Consider the following 15,217-nt stretch of genomic DNA (forward strand, 5'->3'; position numbering starts at 1 on the left):
TCTCTTATTCTTTAATCATCTTGGATACAAATCTCCATATATATCTTGTTGTGTGCATTTTGCATGATTGAAAAATACATTATCTTTAACCATTATCTGGGTGATACAGGGATCAGTCTCCCCCTGGTGGTGTATAAATACAACACACTCACTAACCTCAAGGTCTGTTTCCAAGACATCAAATCGTGAATGACTGCAAACTGAATCCAGGTTTTCTTTGGAGCAGAGGAACAGACCAACATTATTTCTGACAATCCTTGGCCCTCACGGCCTCCTGTGTTGAAGTACATGTAGAAACATGTGTCATCGTTGTATTCATAATTAAAGATTTGCAACAAATTGATCAGCAACTTCAGTATAGCTATACTCAGCTGTGTTTAATTTACCAAAAAGAACATGATTTCTCCCTATATATCTTCGGTCACCAGCGACAAAAAGGACAAAGTGGAGAAGGCCACACATGAGATTAACCTGAAAATGAGTTTATTTAAGAAAAGTTGGGTTCAAGTCTCAAAGGTGTAATTTAGATGTGTATGACATCAGTGGCAAAACATATGGAAAATAAGGTATCCATGATTTAGGCTTAACGATCCAATAGCATTGTGAACACCTACATGTAACATAGAGAGTGACAGTAATACTAGCCAATCATAGATGTGCTGTTGGAATGGGTGACGCAAGTAGAGGGAGATAAATTGTGATGCTGTGGGAGAAATCTTCAGACTTGGGGGGGGCTGACAATTGCTCATGTTACTCTGTTTGTATATTGCTTCACCTACTGGTCTCCTTGATGGATCAAGTCTACTTTAGAGTCTTCTGCGTGTCAGCTGCTGCCTGAGTTCTCCTTTCACCAGCTTCCAGAAAACTTCCATCACAGTGCACCGCTGCCTTCAGAGAAGTTCTAATAACAGTGAGATAAGGGGACATCACCTGTGTTAATTATGCAGGTACACAACCCGAGGATAAAAATAGATATTGCACTTGTACTCATGATGGATAATGTCTCTGTGATAAAAGTGTTCTATCTTTCAGGTTTAAGTGAAACAATGAACTACAGGTCTGTTCTCTTCTCTCTCACTTTACTGTGTTACTGTGTAATTTTGCTGGCGAATATAACTCTTATTGTGACCATCATCTTGGATAAAAACCTCCATGAACCAATGTATATTCTGCTGTGTGCATTTTGCATGAATGGACTTTATGGCTCAACAGGTTTCTTCCCGAAATGTCTGTGGGATCTGCTCTCTCCTGTTCATGTCATCTCTTATTCTGGATGTCTTGTTCAGGTTCAAGTACTCTACTCGTTTGCAGGCAGTGATCTCTCCATTCTTGCAGTAATGGCCTATGACAGATATGTGGCTATATGTCGACCACTGCAGTATCACTCTATCATGTCAAAAAAGAGAATCATAAAGTTGATGTGTTTCTCCTGGTTAACACCTTTCTGCCTCATGGCCATAAATAATAGTCTAACATCAAGACTGAAGTTATGCAGCCCGTATATTGCCAGACTGTTCTGTGTGAATTGGATTATTGTTACACTTGCTTGTTTCCCAGCTGAAACTATGGTTAACAGCATATTTGCAAATATAACAATAATCGTGTATATATCTCATGGTGTATTTATTGTTTGGTCCTATATATATATCATTAGAACATGTGTAAATTCAATTGAAAAAAGACCAAAGTTCATGCAAACATGTGTGCCACATTTACTCTCTTTGATCACTTTACTATTCACTTTATTTTTTGACTTTATAAATTTGCGATTTGGTTCAAAATCTTTACCCCAGCACCTTAAAAACTTTGCTGAAATTGAATTTCTTGTCATACCTCCCCTTATGAATCCTGTCATTTATGGTTTCAAATTGAACAAAATTCGAAATAAATTTCTGAATGTTTTTCCTTATAAAACCAGTTAACTTTTGGTTTTCTACTGCTGAACCAGCAGTTTTACTGAAGTTAGTTACCTGACATATCCTCAGACTTACAAATTGAGGTTTTGCTGTTACTTCAAATATACGTGTGATAAGATTTGATTGTTTTTTTAGAAGAAAGTTTACATTCTTTTGAATTTAAAATTGTATGTACAGATGGTTCTTTATTCTTTAGATGAGTAACTGTGTGTCTCAGTTTTATCTAGTGCTACTATAAAAGATGATTTGTCTTTTGAATTTACAACATTTCAATTCATCCGATTGTCCGCAGTTACTCACTTTGTTTGAACATTTTTCTTTACATATTAATTCATATAAATGAATTTTGGGCTGTCATAAATGATTTATCTTTCCTCATATCTGTGCCACTCAGCTAATTAACATGCACATGTAACAAAAACACTACAAATATTACTTCCAAAAAGGGAAAGAACTTATTCATTAAAAACGAAATGTTAGAAAGTTACAGCTTCTGTTACTTAAGAGAGACCCAGATGTTCCTGAAACTGATTAAGCATAGATCTTTATTGACTTATAATAGAAATGATTTGCTGAAACTGTAGCTAAATACTTGTTAGTATTAGTCTGTTATTTGCATTTGACCATTTGATAGAATAAATAATGAACTGACTTAATTAAAAATCTGTCTGAGCGTCTTCATTGTCTGCACTAGTCTGCAATCTCCTTTTATTTTGTCCATATCATTTGAAAGACACATTGTATCAGTACTGCCTTATTAATGCAGCTGATTATTTTCACCATTATCCTTTCAGGGTGAAATGACTATAGCTTTAAAAAATGCAAAATTAAGTTTATTTAATTAAGCTTTAATAATCAAAATAATCTGAGGTAATCTGCTAAATGTAACATTGTATTGTGTTTAAAAGAAAGACGACATTTAATGGCGAAGATCAGTGAACATTTATACCATTTCAGGGCATTAAAGCCAAAAGTACGGAAACATAAACATTAAATATATAAATCACTGTTGAAGATTGTTTATCAAAGTCTTACACTATATTTAAATAACCAACCATGTCTGATTGGAAAAGGATCGATGTCACTGAAGCTAAGATTGTCTGACATTCAAAAGGAAGGTTGATAAGGATAAAGGTCCTTTATAAAACAGGCCATGCCACTTGCATGTTTGTGTTTCCTTGCTGGAGATTTGTTGTTTAAGACATGGACATTGAACCCCAGGATGTAGCTGTCTACAAATGCTGAACAATATATATATTATAAGCAAAAATGTACCGTATGTTGTCATAGACACAAAAAAAATGTATAAACCAGAAAATACACTTTTGTTTATGTAAAATATATTGTTATCTGATGAAGACTGATTTCGTCTCTGTGATTATCTTACTCAATGGGATTAATGATTGGTCTCTCCCTCACATTCCGATGTATTTGTGATGCAAACTGATGGATGGAATGGAATCTGTTGATGTAATTGCAGTGCAAAATCTCTCAAACCAGCTTTAGTTCTGACATTCCTTTTTTTAAAGACTCATATGAGGTCATCATGACTTTTGACCACCGTAATCGAATCAGTTATTCTTTGAGTCCACTTGACAACTTGACAAAATTCAAAGCAGTTCCTTAAAGTCAGACTAGAGACATCATGTCAAAAGGTCCCAAACATGTTTTGTGAAGCCACTGTGACATTGACTGTTCATTGCCCGAATCGTATCAGTTGATCCATGAATCTAAATAAACATCTGTGCCAAATGTGAAGAAATCCTCTGAAGCTGTCTCTGAGATGTTGCACTCACAAGATCAAACACGTGTTTTGTAAGGTCAGTGATCCTGATCCTTGACCAACAAATTCATATCTGTTCATCCCTAAGTTCAAAGGTATTCTTTTGGCAATTTGATGGAATTCCCTGAAGTTGTTGTTGAGATATTTTTGTTATATGACTCCCACATCTGTCTGCATTCAGAAACCTGTGACTTCAAAGCTGTCACACAATGTGCTGATTCCCACCAGTGCACAGAACGGCTGAAAATGATTTGAATCAGTTGGTGCAGTTAACATGAGGACACCTGCTGGCCAACACTCTGTGCTGCATTTCTATGGAATTGCTCAAGGCAAAATATCATGGAATTGTGATAGATGACACATCAATCACGGCTGTATTCCTGGACATTTTGTTTCATGAAATCATTGTCAGTGAAAAGATGTGTTAAATACATGCTAAATGATATTGTTGTCTTGCTGTAGTAATAAAGAATTTGATAATACTATGTTTATATCGGCAGGTAGAAGGTTATGTATTAACTTGCATTTGGTTTCAAATCCCTGACAATGTTAAACTGTAAAGGTTTATACAGCAGGTCAGAAGCATAATATCGAAATTTTGTGATTTTCAATTAAACAGGAAGTACTCATAACTGATAAGTCTTTTGCTTTGTTGATTACAAGCTAAACACACAATTGTATATTGCCCTTTTTGGTAGAATTCAGTAAATATTGTAATTCTTATAATTGCTCAGGCTCATAAATTGTCATATGCTGAAAGACTTTTGACTGAACGTTGATTTGCTGGTTTCAAATCCTGCCTCACTCCCTGCTGTAGACCGAGATACTATAAGCAGTGTGACCAGAGAGCAGACACTGTCAGGGACTGAAGAACCTTGCACACATTAAAAACAAGGTTTCAAAATATGATGGAAAATATTTCTGTAATTACAATGTTTTTTCTTTCAGGTTTAAAGGAAAAAAAGAACCAAAGATTAGGAATGTTCTCTCTCACTTTACTTTGTTATTGTGTAATTTTACTGGTGAATATTTCACTTATTGTGACTTAAGACTTATTATTGCCTCCACTATCATAAAAAAGCTTTCTCCAAAGTAGAAATAGCAAATTTGTAACTTGTGTCAAAACATAAGGAAAATAAGGTATCCATGCTTTGGGCTTAACGATCCAATAGGATGTGAACACCTACATGTAACATAGAGAGTTACAGCAATTCTAGGAAATCATAGATGTGCTGTTGGAATGGGTGACGCAAGTAGAGGGAGATAAATTGTGATGCTGTGGGAGACATCTTCAGACTTGGGGGGGGGGGCCTGCCTGTGTACTCATTTCACCAGCTTCCAGAAAACTTGCATCAGTGTACTGCTGCCTTCAGACAAGTTCTAATAACAGTGAGATAAGGGGACAGATCCTGTGTTAATTATGCAGGTATACAACCCGAGGATTAAAAATTGATATTGCACTTGTACTCATGATGGATAATGTCTCTGTGATACAAGTGTTCTATCTTTCAGGTTTAAGTGAAACAATGAACTACAGGTCTGTTCTCTTCTCTCTCACTTTACTGTGTTACTGTCTAATTTTGCTGGCAAATACAACTCTTATTGTGACCATCATCTTGGATAAAAACCTCCATGAACCAATGTATATTCTGCTGTGTGCATTTTGCATGAATGGACTTTATGGAACAACAGGTTTCTTCCCCAAGTTTCTGTGGGATCTGCTCTCTCCTGTTCATGTCATCTCTTATTCTGGATGTCTTCTTCAGGTTCAAGTACTGTACTCGTTTGCAATCAGTGATCTCTCCATTCTTGCAGTAATGGCCTATGACAGATATGTGGCTATATGTCAACCACTGCAGTATCACTCTATCATGTCAAAAAAGAGAATCATGAAGTTAGTGTGTTTCTCCTGGTTTACACCTTTCTGCATTGTAGGCATAAATATTTGTCTAACATCAAGACTGAAGTTATGCAGCCCGTATATTGCCAGACTGTTCTGTATGAATTGGCTCATTGTTGTACTTGCTTGTTTCCCAGCTGAAACTATGGTTAACAGCATAGTTGCATATATTACAATACTCTTTTATGTATTTCATGGTGTATTTATAGTTTGGTCCTACATATATATCATTAGAACATGTGTAAATTCTATAGAAAACAGGGCAAAGTTCATGCAAACATGTGTGCCACATTTATTCTCTTTGATTACTTTTATTTTCACAATACTTTTTGATGTTATGAATGTACGATTTGATTCAAAGAAATTACCTCAACCCTTTAAAAACTTTGTTGCAGTAGAATTTCTTGTCATACCTCCACTCATGAATCCTCTCATTTATGGTTTTAAGTTGACTAAAATTCGAAATAGATTTCTGGGCTATATGACTTTTAGAATGAAATGACTTTTTTTCTGACATACTTCAGAAACTCAAAGTCCTTTTATAATACAAGAGTCTAACAAAAGCTTACATTCGATTTCAGATTAGCAGTTTCTATTGCACTTATATCCTGTATCAATAAGATTCAATGGGGTTTGTTTTATTTGTTGTGTTTAGACTCTGGTATTGTGAAATAATTTAGCTTATTTTACAGTATCTACTTTTAACTGATGGTGTAGATTAAGTGTATAATTATATCTGTGGACATCTCGGCTGATTTTTATAAACTGATTTGTTAAATGCACGCTTCATATCATTGCATTGTGCACTAAACGCATTGTGTGTATGTTATCCTTAGTTTTTTATTCAAGATTTAATTGAATGCAACTTTTTTTTAAACAGATCCACTTATTCGTTGTACTTCTGTTTAACAATTATTGAAATAGATAAATGTACAAAGAATAACATGAAGAGTATGAAATTTTAACATTTCCAATAAAACACAGCTTTAGTGTCTGAAATGAACATTTTTGAGCATCATCGTTGGTTTTAAGATGCATCATCAGTTTTTACAGTAAACTCCTTTATGTTTCAGACAGAGAAGGAACTTGAGACTGTAACAAAAGATGCTTAGAGGAAAACTTCTATTAGTGATTTAGCAAACCTTGAGAAAAGCATTTTTACAGTTTACATATAAATTTTAAGCTTTAAAAAATTGGCAATCATAAATCATTATTTCACGGGACAAATTCTGGACTATATGTCGCCTCATTAATATAAATAACCTTTCCCAAAAAATATTCGAGTGATGCTGATTTTTTTACCAAGGACCACATATAAGTAAAATTATAGGCCAGAATTCTCCACTTATGAGATTCGAAATTTTATACAAACATTGAAAAGATAAGATTGAAGACACGTTTTATTTATTCAGCTTAGGTTGAGATAGATTCAGAATTCGGTTACACGTCCGTAAGTTTATCAGTTTATCTGCAAATGTCTCCGTGATAGTCGGAGGTGAGTGGTTTCACTGTCAGTTTTTACACTACCTTGAATCTCTCAGCTTCTTTTTCTTGCTGAAATTCAAGCTTCGCAGAATCCCTAGAAAAAACACTTTTCCATTATAAAATTGCATTTGACGTCTGACACTTGCTAGAGGAATGGTGGAGATGCTACATGAGTACACAGACCCTAGTGTCCTCTTGCACAGCAAACTGAACTGGACCAGGGACTCTGGAGCTCTCTACAGAAAGGACCAGAGTCTGCTCTTTTTTCCTGCCGGGTGATCCTTTAACATGTTTCACCAAGCTGCAGATTTTTTATGAGTCTGGTTTGGCCAGCGACATTTTGCTGGGGCATCACAGTTGGCGGATGGTTAACACCAGCAGATTCAACGGACTGATTCAGATGGCGGGCTAAGTCCTGAGGGTGGAGCTGGACCCTCTGCACGTAGTCACTGAGATGAGGAAGTTGTCAAATCTCTTCTTCATCATTGCCCACCCTCAAAGTAATGTTCTGGTGAGCCAGAGGAGCACAAGACGCAGAATGACTAAGTGCTCCTCGGAACGCTGATTTTTTCCCTGTGATTATCTTACTCAATGTGATTGGTTTCTCCTCACATTCCAATCTATTTGTGATGGAAACTGGTGGAAGGAAATTAATCAGTTGATGTGGATTTTTCAGTAATTGCACTGCAAAATCTCTCAAGCCAGCTATAGATCTGATCACAAAGACAACCAGAAGTCATGTCCTGTCTCTGTTTAAGCAGAGTAAATGTACAAAGACCAAGCTCAATATTCCCTTTTTAAGTGGTATGGACTCAATTAAATTTACCTGGCAAGCGACAAATACAGCACTTGAATTTCAACTAGTGCAGTTTCTGTATACATACATTTTTTTCAGGACTCATATGAGGTCATCATGATTTTAGACCACTGCAATGGAATCAGTTATTTATCCACTTGATAACTGTGCAAGATTTAAAGCAGTTCCTTAAAGGCAGACTTGAGATGGACAAAAGGTCCCAAACATGTTTTGTGAATCCACTGTGACATTGACTGTTCATTACCCAAATCTTATCAGTTGATCCATGAGTCTAAATGAACGCTGTGCCAAATGTGAAGAAATCCTCTGAAGCTGTCTCTGAAATGTTGCACTCACAAAATCAAAATCCTGTTTTGTAAGATCAGCGAACCTGATCCTTGACCAACAAATTCATATCTGTTCATCCCTAGGTTCAAATTATTATTTTTTTAGCAATTTGATGGAATTCTCTGAAGTTGTTGATGAGATATGTTTGTTATATGACTCCAACATCTGTCTGCATTCAGAAACCTGTGACTTCGAGGCTGTCACACAATGTGCTGATTCCCACCAGTGCACAGAACGGCTGAAAATGATTTGAATCAGTTGGTGCAGTTAACATGAGGACACCTGCTGGCCAACACTCTATGCCGCATTTCTATGGAATCGCTAAAGGCAAAATATCATGGAATTGTGAGGGACAACACATTTATAACTCACGGCTGTTTTCCTGGACATTTTGTTTTTCATGAAAACCTTGTCAGTGCAAGAATGTGTAAAATACATAATAAATTATATTGTTGTCTTGTTGTGGTAATTAAGAACTTGATATGTATAATACTGTGTTTATATCGGCCAATAGGAGGTTATGTTTTCATTTGCAGTTGGTTTCAAATCCCTGACAATGTTTAACTGTGAAGGTTTATACAGGAGGTCCGAAGCATAATATATAAGTTTTTCAATTAAACAGGAAGTATTTGGCTTTGCTGATTATAAGCTAAACACAAAATTGTATATTGCCCTTTTTGGTAGAATTCAGTAAATATTGTATTTCTTATAATGCTCATGCTCATAAATTGTCACATGCTGAAAGACTTTTGACTGAACGTTGATTGGCTGGTTCCAAATCCTGCCTCACTCCCTGCTGTAGACCGAGATACTATAAGCAGTGTGACCAGAGAGCAGACACTGTCAGGGACTGAAGAACCTTGCACACATTAAAAACAAGGTTTCAAAATATGATGGAAAATGTCTCTGTAATAACAAGGTTTTTTCTTTCAGGTTTAAGTGAAACAATGAACTACAGGTCTGTTCTCTTCTCTCTCACTTTACTGTGTTACTGTGTCATTTTGCTTGTTAATATAACTCTTATTGTGACCATCATCTTGGATAAAAACCTCCATGAACCAATGTATATTCTGCTGTGTGCATTTTGCATGAATGGACTTTATGGATCAACAGGTTTCTTCCCCAAGTTTCTCTGGGATCTGCTCTCTCCTGTTCATGTCATCTCTTATTCTGGATGTCTTCTTCAGGTTCAAGTACTGTACTCATTTGCAGGCAGTGATCTCTCTTTTCTTGCAGTAATGGCATATGACAGATATTTGGCTATATGTCGACCTCTGCAGTATCACTCTATCATGTCAAAACAGAATATCATGAAGTTAATGTGTTTCTCCTGGTTAACACCTTTCTGCCTCATGGCCATAAACATTTGTCTAACATCAAGACTGAAGTTATGCAGCCCGTATATTGCCAGACTGTTCTGTGTGAATTGGGTCATTGTTGCACTTGCTTGTTTCCCAGCTGAAACTATGGTTAACAGCATAGTTGCATATATGACATTACTCATTTATGTATTTCATGGTGTATTTATAGTTTGGTCCTACATATATATCATTAGAACATGTGTAAATTCTATAGAAAACAGGGCAAAGTTCATGCAAACATGTGTGCCACATTTATTCTCTTTGATTACTTTTATTTTCACAATACTTTTTGATCTTATGAATGTACGATTTGATTCAAAGAAATTACCTCAACCCTTTAAAAACTTTGTTGCTGTAGAATTTCTTGTCATACCTCCACTCATGAATCCACTCATTTATGGTTTTAAGTTGACTAAAATTCGAAATAGATTTCTGGGCTATTTGACTTTTAGAATGAAATGACTTTTTTTCTGATATACTTCAGAAACTCAAAGTCCTTTAATAATACAAGAATCTAACAAAAGCATATATTTGATTTCTAATTAGCAGTTTCTATTGCACTTATATTCTGTATCAATACGATTCAAGGTGTTTTGTTTTATTTGTTGTGTTTAGACTCTGGTATTGTGAAATAATTTAGCATATTTTACAGTATCTACTTTTAACTGATGGTGTAGATTTAGTGTATAAATATATCTGTGGACATCTCGGGAGATTTTTATAAACTGATTTGTTGAATTCTCGCTTCATAACTTTGCATTGTGCACTAAATGCATTGTTTGTATGTTATCCTTAGTTTTTTATTCAGGATTTAATTTAATGCAACTTTTACAAAATATGAATAAATCCTCTGAAGCTGTCTCTGAGATGTTGCATTCAGAAGATCCAAAACGTGTTTTGTAAGGTCAGTGATCCTGATCCCTCGCCAACAAATTCATATCTGTTCATCCCTAAGTTTAAATTGTTTATTTTTTTACCAATTTGATTGAATTCCCTGAAGTTGTTGTTGAGATATGTTTGTTAAATGACTCCCACATCTGTCTGCATTCAGAAACCTGTGACTTCAAAGCTGTCACACAATGTGCTGATTCCCAACAGTGCACAGAATGGCTGAAAATGATTTGAATCAGTTGGTGCAGTTAAGATGAGGACATCTACTGGCCAACGCTCTGTACTGCATTTCTATGGAATTGATAAAGGCAAAATATGTTTGAATTGTGAGGAACGACACATTTTCAACTCACGACTGTATTCCTGGACATTTTATTTCATGAAATCCTTGTCAGTGCAAAGATGTGCAGAATACATGTTAAATGATATTGTTGTCTTGTTGTAGTAATAAAGAATTTGATATGTATAATACTGTGTTTATATCGGCAGGTAAGAGGCAGGTAAGATGTTATGTTTTCACTTGCAGTTGGTTTCAAACCCCTGACAATGTTTAACTGTAAAGGTTTATACAGCAGGTCAGAAGCATAATATAGAAACTTTGTGATTTTCAATTTAACAGGAACTACTCATAGCTGATAAGTCTTTGACTTTGTTGATTACAAGCTAAACACACAATTGTATATTGCCCTTTGTGGTAGAATTGAGTAAATATTGTAATTCTTATAATTGCTCATGCGCATAAATTGTCACATGATGAAAGATTTTTTACTGAACGTTGATTGGTTGGTTCCAAATCCTGCCTCACTCCCTGCTGTAGAACGAGATACTATAAGCAGTGTGACCAGAGAGCAGACACTGTCAGGGACTGAAGAACCTTCCACACATTAAAAACAAGGTTTCAAAATATGATGGAAAATGTCTCTGTGATAAAAATATTCTATCTTTCAGGTTTAAGTGAAACAATGAACTACAGGTCTCTTCTCTTCTCTCTCACTTTACTATGTTACTGTCTAATTTTGCTGGCAAATACAACTCTTATTGTGACCATCATCTTGGATAAAAACCTCCATGAACCAATGTATATTCTGCTGTGTGCATTTTGCATGAATGGACTTTATGGAACAACAGGTTTCTTCCCCAAGTTTCTCTGGGATCTGCTCTCTCCTGTTCATGTCATCTCTTATTCTGGATGTCTTCTTCAGGTTCAAGTACTGTACTCGTTTGCAGGCAGTGATCTCTCTTTTCTTGCAGTAATGGCATATGACAGATATTTGGCTATATGTCGACCTCTGCAGTATCACTCTATCATGTCAAAAAAGAATATCATAAAGTTAATGTGTTTCTCCTGGTTAACACCTTTCTGCCTCATGGCCATAAACATTTGTCTAACATCAAGACTGAAGTTATGCAGCCCGTATATTGCCAGACTGTTCTGTGTGAATTGGGTCATTGTTACACTTGCTTGTTTCCCAGCTGAAACTATGGTTAACAGCATATTTGCAAATATTTTAATAATCTTTTATGTATTTCATGGTGTATTTATAGTTTGGTCCTACATATATATCATTAGAACATGTGTAAATTCTATAGAAAACAGGGCAAAGTTCATGCAAACATGTGTGCCACATTTATTCTCTTTGATTACTTTTATTTTCACAATACTTTTTGATCTTATGAATGTACGATTTGATTCAAAGAAATTACCTCAACCCTTTAAAAACTTTGTTGCAGTAGAATTTCTTGTCATACCTCCGCTCATGAATCCACTCATTTATGGTTTTAAGTTGACTAAAATTCGAAATAGATTTCTGGGCTATTTGACTTTTAGAATGAAATGACTTTTTTTATGATATACTTCAGAAACTCAAAGTCCTTTAATAATACAAGAATCTAACAAAAGCATATATTTGATTTCTAATTAGCAGTTTCTATTGCACTTATATTCTGTATCAATACGATTCAAGGTGTTTTGTTTTATTTGTTGTGTTTAGACTCTGGTATTGTGAAATAATTTAGCATATTTTACAGTATCTACTTTTAACTGATGGTGTAGATTTAGTGTATAAATATATCTGTGGACATCTCGGGAGATTTTTATAAACTGATTTGTTGAATTCTCGCTTCATAACTTTGCATTGTGCACTAAATGCATTGTTTGTATGTTATCCTTAGTTTTTTATTCAGGATTTAATTGAATGCAACTTTTACAAAATATGAATAAATCCTCTGAAGCTGTCTCTGAGATGTTGCATTCAGAAGATCCAAAACGTGTTTTGTAAGGTCAGTGATCCTGATCCCTCGCCAACAAATTCATATCTGTTCATCCCTAAGTTTAAATTGTTTATTTTTTTACCAATTTGATTGAATTCCCTGAAGTTGTTGTTGAGATATATTTGTTAAATGACTCCCACATCTGTCTGCATTCAGAAACCTGTGACTTCAAAGCTGTCACACAATGTGCTGATTCCCAACAGTGCACAGAACGGCTGAAAATGATTTGAATCAGTTGGTGCAGTTAAGATGAGGACATCTACTGGCCAACACTCTGTACTGCATTTCTATGGAATTGATAAAGGCAAAATATGTTTGAATTGTGAGGAACGACACATTTTCAACTCACGACTGTATTCCTGGACATTTTATTTCATGAAATCCTTGTCAGTGCAAAGATGTGCAAAATACATGTTAAATGATATTGTTGTCTTGTTGTAGTAATAAAGAATTTGATATGTATAATACTGTGTTTATATCGGCAGGTAAGAGGCAGGTAAGATGTTATGTTTTCACTTGCAGTTGGTTTCAAACCCCTGACAATGTTTAACTGTAAAGGTTTATACAGCAGGTCAGAAGCATAATATAGAAACTTTGTGATTTTCAATTTAACAGGAACTACTCATAGCTGATAAGTCTTTGACTTTGTTGATTACAAGCTAAACACACAATTGTATATTGCCCTTTGTGGTAGAATTGAGTAAATATTGTAATTCTTATAATTGCTCATGCGCATAAATTGTCACATGATGAAAGATTTTTTACTGAACGTTGATTGGTTGGTTCCAAATCCTGCCTCACTCCCTGCTGTAGAACGAGATACTATAAGCAGTGTGACCAGAGAGCAGACACTGTCAGGGACTGAAGAACCTTGCACACATTAAAAACAAGGTTTCAAAATATGATGGAAAATGTCTCTGTAATAACAATGTTTTTTCTTTCAGGTTTAAAGGAAACAAAGAACCAAAGATTAGGAATGTTCTCTCTCACTTTACTTTGTTATTGTGTAATTTTACTGGTGAATATTTCACTTTTTGTGACTTAAGACTTATTATTGCCTCCACTATCATAAAAAAGCTTTCTCCAAAGTAGAAATAGCAAATTTGTAACTTGTGTCTGAAGTCGGTTTCAAGTCTCAAAGGTGAAATTTAGATGTGTATGACACCAGTGGCAAAACTTAAGGAAAATAAGGTATCCATGCTGTATACAGCTCAGGTATACAACCCGAGGATTAAAAAAGATATTGCACTTGTACTCATGATGGATAATGTCTCAGTGATAAAAGTGTTCTATCTTTCAGGTTTAAGTGAAACAATGAACTACAGGTCTGTTCTCTTCTCTCTCACTTTACTTTGTTACTGTGTCATTTTGCTGGTAAATATGACTCTTATTGTGACCATCATCTTGGAAAAAAACCTCCATGAACCAATGTATATTCTGCTGTGTGCATTTTGCATGAATGGACTTTATGGATCAACAGGTTTCTTCCCAAAATTTCTGTGGGATCTGCTCTCTCCTGTTCATGTCATCTCTTACTCTGGATGTCTTCTTCAGGCTTTAGTAATGTACTCATTTGCAGGCATTGACCTCTCTTTTCTTGCAGTAATGGCCTATGACAGATATGTGGCTATATGTCGACCACTGCAGTATCACTCTATCATGTCAAAGCAAAGACTCATGAAGTTAGTGTGTTTCTCCTGGTTAACACCTTTCTGCATTATAGGCATAAATATTTGTCTAACATCAAGACTGAAGTTATGCAGCCCGTATATTGCCAGTCTCTTCTGTGTGAATTGGGTCATTGTTGCACTTGCTTGTTTCCCAGCTGAAACTATGGTTAACAACATCGTTGCTTATATTACAATACTCATTTATGTATTTCATGGTGTATTTATAGTTTGGTCCTATATATATCTCATTAGAACATGTTTTAACTCTCTAGAAAACAGGGCAAAGTTCATGCAAACATGTGTGCCACATTTACTCTCTTTGATCACTTTTCTTTTCACGTTACTTTTTGATATTATGAATATACGATATGGTTCAAAGAAACTACCTCAATCTCTTAAAAACTTTATTTCTATGGAGGTTCTCGTCATACCTCCGCTAATGAATCCTCTCATTTATGGTTTTAAGTTGACTAAAATACGTAATACATTTCTGGGTTATATGACTTTAAAAATTAAATGAAAGTCCTACAATAATACAAGAGTCTAACAAAAAGCTGATGCTCTAGATTTAGACTGGGCTGATTTTCATAAACTGATTTATTAAATTCTCGCTTCATATCTTTGCATTTTGCACTAAATGCCTTGTGTGTATTTTATCCTTAGTTTTTTTTCAGGATTTAATTGAGTGCAATTTTAAATTTCGTTTTCATTACTTCTGTTGAATAATAATCGAAATAGATAAATGTACAAAGATAAATAATGAAAAGTATAACATTTCAAATAAAACACAGCCTAA

The 15,217-nt window shown here is 35.1% G+C and overlaps 5 protein-coding genes across 5 annotated transcripts; all 5 read left to right on the plus strand.

The window, feature by feature from the left end:
* The first annotated feature begins 986 nt into the window (after positions 1-986).
* Positions 987-2,451, plus strand: LOC133022078 (olfactory receptor 5AR1-like). The gene is made up of 2 exons (XM_061089088.1): positions 987-1,898; positions 2,407-2,451. The coding sequence occupies exons 1-2, from the start codon at positions 990-992 to the stop codon at positions 2,449-2,451; spliced, it is 954 nt and encodes a 317-aa protein (XP_060945071.1). The 5' UTR covers positions 987-989.
* A 2,714-nt stretch (positions 2,452-5,165) lies between these two features.
* On the plus strand, positions 5,166-6,101 carry LOC133021942 (olfactory receptor 4B13-like). Its single transcript, XM_061088954.1, has one exon. The coding sequence runs from the start codon at positions 5,169-5,171 to the stop codon at positions 6,099-6,101; it is 933 nt and encodes a 310-aa protein (XP_060944937.1). The 5' UTR covers positions 5,166-5,168.
* Positions 6,102-9,118: 3,017 nt separating this feature from the next.
* On the plus strand, positions 9,119-10,051 carry LOC133021978 (olfactory receptor 4B13-like). The gene has a single exon (XM_061088991.1). It carries the CDS (start codon positions 9,119-9,121, stop codon positions 10,049-10,051), a length of 933 nt encoding a protein of 310 aa, XP_060944974.1.
* Positions 10,052-11,385: 1,334 nt separating this feature from the next.
* LOC133022040 (olfactory receptor 11H6-like) lies at positions 11,386-12,318 on the plus strand. Its single transcript, XM_061089056.1, has one exon. It carries the CDS (start codon positions 11,386-11,388, stop codon positions 12,316-12,318), a length of 933 nt encoding a protein of 310 aa, XP_060945039.1.
* Positions 12,319-14,005: 1,687 nt separating this feature from the next.
* LOC133022161 (olfactory receptor 11H4-like) lies at positions 14,006-14,941 on the plus strand. The gene has a single exon (XM_061089190.1). The coding sequence runs from the start codon at positions 14,009-14,011 to the stop codon at positions 14,939-14,941; it is 933 nt and encodes a 310-aa protein (XP_060945173.1). The 5' UTR covers positions 14,006-14,008.
* The last annotated feature ends 276 nt before the right edge of the window (positions 14,942-15,217 follow it).

The sequence above is a fragment of the Limanda limanda genome, chromosome 16, assembly GCF_963576545.1.
Source record: "Limanda limanda chromosome 16, fLimLim1.1, whole genome shotgun sequence".
NCBI classification, from domain to species: Eukaryota; Metazoa; Chordata; class Actinopteri; order Pleuronectiformes; family Pleuronectidae; genus Limanda; species Limanda limanda.